This window comes from Limulus polyphemus, unplaced genomic scaffold (genome assembly GCF_000517525.1).
Source record: "Limulus polyphemus unplaced genomic scaffold, Limulus_polyphemus-2.1.2 Scaffold4389, whole genome shotgun sequence".
In the NCBI taxonomy this organism is placed as follows: domain Eukaryota; kingdom Metazoa; phylum Arthropoda; class Merostomata; order Xiphosura; family Limulidae; genus Limulus; species Limulus polyphemus.
In genome coordinates, this window is record NW_013669999.1 from 50081 (window position 1) to 59268 (window position 9188).

The 9188-nt window shown below is 35.8% G+C and overlaps 1 protein-coding gene across 2 annotated transcripts in view; it reads left to right on the forward strand.

Annotated features, from left to right (window-relative positions):
- Positions 1-9188, forward strand: part of LOC106471070 (TBC1 domain family member 14-like) — an 83411-nt gene that overhangs the window by 49701 nt on the left and 24522 nt on the right. For both annotated transcript variants that reach the window (XM_013931658.2, XM_022399692.1), the window contains exons 6-8: positions 1453-1628; positions 1944-2029; positions 2606-2677. In XM_013931658.2, the coding sequence (XP_013787112.1) occupies positions 1453-1628; positions 1944-2029; positions 2606-2677 (334 nt within the window). The remainder of the gene's footprint in view (positions 1-1452; positions 1629-1943; positions 2030-2605; positions 2678-9188) is intronic.

The following is a 9188-nucleotide window of genomic DNA, read 5'->3' on the forward strand; positions in this document are numbered from 1 at the left end:
TGAGCACAATGGTTTAGTTCGTATTAGTCTACTGACTAAGTGTAGAGCTTTGTAGAGTGGTGAGCACAATGGTTTAGTTCGTATTAGTCTACTGACTAAATGTAGAGCTTTGTAGAGTGGTGAGCACAATGGTTTAGTTTGTATTAGTCTACTGACTAAGTGTAGAGCTTTGTAGAGTGATGAGCACAATGGTTTAGTTCGTATTAGTCTCTTGACTAAATGTAGAGCTTTGTAGAGAGGAAAGCAAAATATTTTATTTCTTAATATTCTCCCAACTAAATATTAAGCCTTGTTGACTAGAGAACACTGGTTTAGTTCCTATTTGTCTTCTAACTAATCCTTTTAGTGGAGGACACTTTAATTTCATATTTATCAGTCATTTAGAGTGGAAATTACAGTTGCATAACACTTGTTAGTCTTACTAAATGTAAAACCCTGTTGAGTGGAGAACACAGTGATGTACATATTATTAGTTCCTGATTTAATATGGAGAGTATAGTGATTTAATTCTTATTAGCCTTCTGATGAAGTATAAAACCTTGTAGAGTTCAGTGCATGAGGTTTTAGTTTTAAGTAGTATAATGTCAGTTGTCATTGCATATAATTTCTTTAAAAAAATTAACATTACACTAAATACAATTGCTATGGGCTTTCTCGACTTATTTAGGTTTAAAATACACAATCATAATTCATTAAAAACCATATGCTTATCACTTTGTAAACATGCATTCAGATGTTTCTGCATATTCAGCTAAGTTTGCCTTCATTACAACTTTATATTTACTTTACTTTGCAATAATTTAGTTTTGGATCATTTCATATCCTGCTATAAACACGTTTTAGCTGCTTTATATTTTATTCTTTGTTTTTGTGAGTTTCTTTGTAAAACCATGTGTACACTATTATAAATACCATTACTTTACATGTAGTTTTATTAAATAAAGTTATATCAGTGTAAGTTTGTTTGTCTAACTGCATAAAATGTTTTCAAACAGACCAGGATTTATTGATCTAATCTATAATACCTGCAAAAAAGCATAGTTTAAATTTTTTGCATGAAAATGGTAGAATAAGGAAAATTCAAGGAAAGGGCATGAAAACTATAGCAAATGTTTTGAAAGTCATGGCTAGTTTATGTAATATTAGTTGTTTTTTTACTTCACTGTATAGTGAAATCAGAACTATAAGAGAAACTGGATGACTATGTTAAATTGATATTGGTGGTATTTAGTTATGACTGTTGAATGTAACCTGTGTTTGGTTACCATATTAATGTAGTTAATTTTTTTTTTTCCGAGCACTTGAATATTATACATATCCATGTTTTAATCTTCTGATTGCACTTGAAATAACAGAAAAATGTAGAAAATGCATGTAATGTAGTATTGAGAAAAAGTTATAAGGTGATTCTGTTTTCAGGACACGTGCTTCAATAAACATTTTTTTTTCCAGTAAAAACTCTCATAAAACTCGAGACTTGTGGTGGCAAGGTATACCTCCGAGTGTAAGGGGAGATGTGTGGAGACTTGCCATTGGAAATGAGCTCAATGTTACTCAGGAGCTGTATGACATCTGTGTTAGTCGATCAAAAGAGAAGCTCTGGTTTTCAAATGAACCTCCAGCTTCAGGTACAAGTAGTTCAGCAAGGACTTACTATGTTTATAAACATATAAACATGACAGAAGAATAATCTTTAATGTGCACTAATTTTGTCTATTTGATACTAAACATATTTTTACTGAAGTTTTAATTTTTTTCACATGATCTGTGTAGTTTTGAAATAGAAAAATACTCAGTGGAACTCAAATAAACAAGAGTGATTTAATATGTTTATTTTAGTTTTAATGTACCCTCCTGTGGTTTTAGAATCTTAAATGAAAAATGTGACATATATCTTCGTTGTTAAATAATGTACCATGTTGTTTTGTTTTGTTTTTGAATAGATATATGTAATAGTAATGAAACAACAGCAGATCTGATCAAACTTGATGTCTCAAGGACTTTTCCTCATCTGGGAATATTTCAAGAGGTGCAGTTTTGTGAAAATATGTATAATTAAAAATTTCTAGTATACTCATATTATGGACCAGTTTAATTTTTTACATTGTTTTAAGCTTAACTACATCTACCTTTATTTAGTAGAATTAGTTCTGTAAACAACTTCATAAGTTTCATTTCTGTTCAGTACGATTTCAAATGACCAGTTGTTGTTTTTTCATTGAAGCAGAACAGGTAGATATCAATAAAAGGTTTTAATTTTGCTTTTGTCTAAGAAGTAATCCTGTTGATGATAGTTTGTTTATAAGGAAAATAAAGACAGTGTAAATGTAGTTTGGATTAGTTTTGTAAAGATCTGAGTATTTTGAAACAATAAAATATATTGAGCAAAATCTACAAAAGCTCTGGAAATGTTTTTGAGTTTTAAAATAGTTCCAAATTTCCAATTGTTGATTTTGACGTACTGATATTTTCAACGTATTATTGAAGAGCATTTATTAGAAAAATCAGAAAATATTATAAGTCATTATTTCAGTGTAATAGAATAAAATGTTTTAAATTACAATAATATTGTATAATAGTATAATTTTGCTATACTATTTTTTAGGGTGGACCTTATCATGATCTTTTACAGGATGTCTTGGGGGCCTATGTAATATATAGACCTGATATCGGATATGTAAGTTATTATGATTTAGATAAATTTCTTTAAGGTTTGATTTTGAAAAGACCACTTGGGTGAATTTCAGAAATGTTTACTCTTTTTCTGTAATACAAAGAGCTATTACCTCAACCCACTGCCATTAAAATATTTACACATGCCACAAGCCTTGAAAGAAGCTCCCATCATTACCTGTACTGATAAGTATTTCACCTATTTACCATAGTAAATGACTAGTTGTTTTTTCCTTGAAATAGAACAGGTAAGTATCAGTATCCATGTGCAATAATCTCCATAAACCCTAGCATTTTGAACAGAGGCTTATTCTTTCTTTGGCACTGCTTGTCTTCAGATGTGTTCAAATTTGTTTCTTTATTTTCAGAATTATGTGATTTTGATTTTCTATCTTAACATTCAGTTAAACCTTATTGTTTCACTCATCTTGTTTTTACTAGATTATTTTTAAAGTAAGCTTGACTTACTACTACTTTGTATCAAAAAATGTTTTGTGGGTCATTTTGACAATGAATTCCCAGATCCACATTTCTGCTACCTTCCAAAGTCCTAACACTTCACATCAGTAGCCCATTTCTGTAGTGACTGGAGACACCCTGACAGTCAGCAATGCTACTGCCATTGTGTACCAGATATTTGATTCTATTTTACCTTCATCTCAGATCCAGGTTCCTCGGCCTCTTGTTCCTGTAGCTATAGCTGAGACTACCTCATCTTTCACCAATTTTGACCAAATTTTCCCATTACATGCCTTTATTTCTGCTTCTTCTCTTCCTGATGAGGAACAGGTAACCCACCTTCGTTATTTCTATTTTTCAGATATGTAACATTCTCTCTCTCTCTCTTTTGCTAGTTGTTCTTGATAAGTCTCAGGCTATATTGCTGCAAGAGCTTCCTTTTTCTGGCTATCTTCTCCCCTTCCCTGACATTCATACTTATGCTGTTATCTTCTTTGTCTCAACTTTGCACTGACTTCTAGCAGCCTTATCCTTCTTGAGTTTGTTACACTTTTTCTATGACTTGTGGTGAAGAATCTTCTACTTTCCTTGAGATTTAACCCATTAAGTATCTCCTTCCAGCTTGTGGATCCCCCCTTTTCCTACTTTTTCTTTTGCTCATCTTCATCTTGTTCTTACACATTTCTTTTGTTGTTTGTCTACATTTCACCTTCTATCAGAAGTATTCCATTGCAACCTTGACAGCTTCAATGGGGACATTTGCTTCTACGTGTTTGCCATCTTGGCCTCAAGCTCTTCTTCTGCAGTGTCCCAGTTGACTGGGTTTCTTTGTTTATGGGATTTCCTTACACTTTGAAAATTATTCTAAAGCTGCTTATCAGCAGTCTTCTCTGATAGCTTTGGTTTCCCAAATTTCTCAGTGCAGAGGATCCTAACAGGTTTCTCAATCTCTTTAGTCTCACAGGGTTTCACCATCCTCTTGCTCCATATCGATGTCATTCCTCTTGGAGTGCTGGCCACTGCAGATTACAGAGATTGACCATGTTATTTTGTACTCAACTTCCTCTTTCTCCTTCTCCAGTTACCTTTTTACTCCCCTCACATCCCATGCACTTTCAGCACTAAGAGGAGACTGTCTTCTTTACAGGTTATGAATGCCATAGAACAAGTTTTTGACCCCTCTCCCAACTTTTTTGTCATTCCCAGGAAGAAAGGAGATTGGCACCCTTTTATAGATTTCTTGTTCCGGAACCAATTTCTTGTCATTTCTTGGCTCAAAAGAGGCAATTTTCTCAATCTGAAGTTAATGTGCTGTCATAGGTTGTGAGTGACCAAAGTTGATGTTGTGTATGCTTTTATCCACACCCACAATCATCAGATTTTCCAGTTCCGGGCCCTTCCTTTTGTGTTAGCCATGGTCCTATACATTTTCAATTGGATCATGAGAGCATTAACATGGTGGTAACATTTGTTAGGTTTCCATTTCTACTATTGTATGGATGATTTACTCCTTTCTCCATCCAAAGAAGCTTCCATGATGGCAACACCCCTCATCTCATTTGAGTTGACTGATCAAGTTCCCCAAGTCTCTCTTGACCCTCATTCACTATAAGGTTCAATTCGGGTGTAGGGAAGATTCAGCCATCTCCTTTACATCTTTTAGAGATGGAGCTTCTAGTTACCTAAACTCTCATGTCTCCTTCTCTTCCTGTGTGAAAGTTTCTGTCACTTTTGGAAACTCTGGCTTCACTCATGTTTCTTGACCATCTTGGATGCACTCATACATCCCCTTAAGTGGAACCTGACTATTCAGTGGAATACGTCCAGTTATTCCCTGTTGTCTCAAATATCTCTCCCTCCATCTCTTTACCTCTCACTGTTGTGATGGCCCAATTGGTCTCATGCAATGCTGGATGTCCATTTTCCCCCACTTCACCTGGACCTGCTTCTATTCACTGATACTTCATTTCTGCATAGGAGGCAGTTCTGGACATCTACAATATCCAGGATATAGTCTTCATAGAAGCAATCCCTTCACAATAACATCCTAGAACTGTTAGCCTCTCAAAAACCCTGCTATCATCTTTAGTGTCATGATCTAATCATTTTGTGATGATCCATATGGACAACTCCAATTTCTTGCCTTACACCAACCAAGAGGGATGCACTTGTTCTCATGACCTCTGGATTTTCCTTTTTAGGCCCATGACACTAAATTTGATTGTCAGTTTGTCATGTCCTGGGAGCTTTCAATGTGGTTATAGACCAACTGTCATTGCCCATGGAGGATCTGTCTGTCCATTCTCTGGTGTTTCAATGGATTTGTTCACAATCCCAAGTTCACTCATTGTTCAGGGCTCATACAGCCTGATCACTTAAATTCTTAAAAGTGCTTGAATTTGCAAAAAAAAAAACTTCAAGGTCTTGCAAATCCTTAAAAAAATACAATCATTAGAAAATGTGTTTGACTTCTGTGATCAGTCTCTCTCTCCCATGTTAAGCAGACTTTAGGTTGAGTTAAAATGTAGAATTCATTGTGAATTCTTTAATAAAACAGTTATAAACCATTGCGGTGATGTACAAAATATTTATTTGGTATACAGGCCTTTTTTTGAGTAAACTACATGTGTTTGAAAGTGCTTGAATTCTGGAATCACTTTCCCAAGCTAACCAGACTTTAGTTTGAGTTGAAATGTAGAATTCATTGTGAATTATTTAATAAAACACCTAGACACTGGTGCAGTGATGTAACAAACATTTTTATTGGCCTACAGACATTTTTGTGGCAAAAACTACAAATTTGCAGTGATTCACTCCTGCAAATGAATTTGCGCATGCAATTTGCAAGTTTGCTTAAATGAATATGTTGTGACAAGAAAAAATAGCCAGAAAACATATACTTTAATTTATTAAATATTTGTGTTATATTACAATGAGTGGTGCACCGATTAAGATGCTCCTTTTCCTGTCCAGTACCCCTTTTTTGAGATGAAATTTCTGAGCCAGGTATACTCTGGCCTTTAGTAATGTGTCACTAAAACATAAATGACAGAAACATTATAAGCAGTAAAGGGAACACAGGTGTCAATTGGCTAGGGTGCGACAGACCATAAATGTGAGTTCGACCTCAACCAACACTTGGCAGCATCTGGAATTGTACATTAGATCTGTGGTAAAAAGTGGATCCTCCATCTGGTGTGGTCTCCCACTGGTGTGTTGTTTTTAATTCCTTATTACACTTCACGATCTTCCTTTGGGCACTTCCTAAAGGGGGATCATCTTCTCACTACCCCTCCACCAGTTCAGTGTGGGATTATAGGTTTTTGTGAGAAGTGGTGAGGTATCATATTATTGGAAGTTTACATTTTCCTAAACTGAAAATATATTTCCAATAGATATTTACCTCCTTCACATTTTACACCCTCCCAACTTCTGGTTTATTGGTTGACTTGATCATGGCCAATCTCGAGGTGATTAACAGGTGCATTATTAGAGAGGGCCTAGTTACAATATGGGTAGTGTCACACTCCTATTGGTGGAGGGTTGCTGCATGATCATTTGCATGTAGATATACAGAAAGAAGTGGGAGTTACAAAGTTAGTGGTGATCGAAAAATTTGTGTTGAAAAAGGGCAGTACTAATTAAGACAGTTTTTTGTGAGTAGAGGTAAGTTTCAAAAATATATTTTCAGTTTAGGAAAAGTTAACATTTTAGGCCTAGAATTACTCCTTGTATTTATGTTTGAAAGTCTCTGAAGAGTCCTTAAATTCTGTTACAAAATAAGTGTAAGATACCTGATTGATGCCTTTGTGGTTTCTTTTAACACCAAGCTTCCTCTTTTCTGGTCCCAAATCCTTAACTCTACATCTGATACTCTGAGCCAGGATTGGACCAATCTCTTTCTTTATGCCTAGCTTCTATTTCAACTTCTTCCCAGGTCTTTCTCATTGGTCCTCTTTGGCTGACTCAGTCATATTTTTCACTTCTGTGCCTTTTGATGTCTGGGAGCTTCTTCCATCTTGGAGGTCCCCTTTAAATCAGCTTTGGATATCCATTTTTCACCATGGAGTGTCATGAGTGGAATTTGTCAGGTCACTGGCAAGACAGGAAAGCTTTTCTCACAGACTACCCCATTTTTTTTTACTTTTTTTTTGCCATCCATCTACCTTTCCACTTGTATCAATGTAAATGGGTGTTTTGCCACCATTTGTCCATTTGCCACTCACTTTCTCTAGATAATCCTTCTCTTCCTCATCTCACTTCCTTCTTTTACCTGACTTTTCAAAAACAATATATGTTTCTATGATTGCTGGTTATAAAACAGTTTTGTCAATAAGCTTCCATCTCTTCCAAAAGGCATTCTCCTCTTACACTGGCTCATATGGACTTCTTCTGAGTTTTTCTCATCAGTCATCTTCCTTGTCTATTCCCTCTTCGAGAATGAAACATCTTTGTCATTCTCTGGGCCCTAACATGTTCCCCATTTGAACCTTTGGCTACCCGTTCCATGTATCATTTTTCTTTGAAAATGTATTTTGTTCTTTCTTGCTGGAAACATCAATCTGACATTTTTGACTTAGTTGTTACCCACACTCTTTATCACAGGGATAGGTTAATTTATTTCCAGACTGCTTTTTCCCAACAACTTAGACTGCCTAGGAGGGTAATTGGATGTTTTCTTCAATCACTTTCCCCTTCCATTTCTTCTTTATACAATTGTTCTGACCATGATTGTCTTTTTTGTCCTGTTTGGACACTTCTGTATTATCTTGCTCATATTGCTCCCATATGTGACAATCCCCATTGTATATTCTTGCTGTGGAATCCATTGTCTTTTTGGGACTTATCACCTTTCACTCTGACCAGTTGAGTTTGTCAACTCATCTGATTTGTTTTTTCTTCTTTGTGTGAGGATGCCTGTTAACTTTATCAGATGACCTCTTATCAGGTTCATCATCTCACAGCTTCTCTTGACTCTCACTATCAACGTCTCCTGAATGAGAGCTTACAGGCAAGGATGTGGACAAATTTGTGTCCTATTACTTACATTAGATAATAGTTTTGTCTCCATTCTCCAGTCTTCCTCGAAACTCTAGTGAGGTGATTATTAATTATTTTATTTATTGTTTCATTTCTCAGATCTCTAATTGCCATTATTGTAAATCAGTATATTATTGCATGTATATTAGAGACGGTGGAAACCCACCAAGTGGCTATGATGCTTCACAGGGAATACTTCACCTTCCAAAAACCCACATTGAGATGAGAACAGAAAGTGTTAAGCTCATTTACTCCTGATCTGTGCCCACTTTTTAGATGGGAGCTTTTCCAAGACAGCTTTGGACATATTCCAGGATGTTCTTGGCAAGAAGAGAAAAGAAAGTACCAGGTGTGTGCCTGCCCTCACACATTGCTAGCACTTTCTATCTATATTTGAGCTAACACATTGCATAGTCTTTCTATATGGACCTTATACAGATATAATGCTTTAGGTTCAGTCCAAGCACCTATCTGACATTTTCTCCCATACAGATTCCTCCCTGCTCTTCCCTTCTAGTGAAGTAAGGGAGGATCCTTGCTTCCCTAGTATCAAGCTACAGGGAATGTCAACATGGAGGGTTCTTGATTAGATAAGACTGAATGAATGTATCCCTCTATTTATAAGAGAACTGGACTATTACATGGAAGTGTAGTACAAGCCACTCCACTACAATGTGGTAGGCCCGGCATGGCCAGGTGTTTAGGCTAGAGACCACCTGGATAGGTCTTGTGTTCTCTTTGGATTATAGATCCTGGATTTTCCTTCCTGCACCTGATTATTCTACTAATTACCTCAAAGAAGTATTTCTCCTATATGGAATGGCCTAATTTATTGCTCTTTCCACATTACACACTCAACCAGTTACCCATCAGATAAGGCCAGTTGCCTGTCAGATAAGGCCAGTTGAGCAGTCTTACAATTTGTTCACTTATGCAACACTTTAGTATCACACAAAAGTTTTTTTATATATATATATATTTCTTTGCTTTACCACTTCTCTATGGTAAAGAGTTAC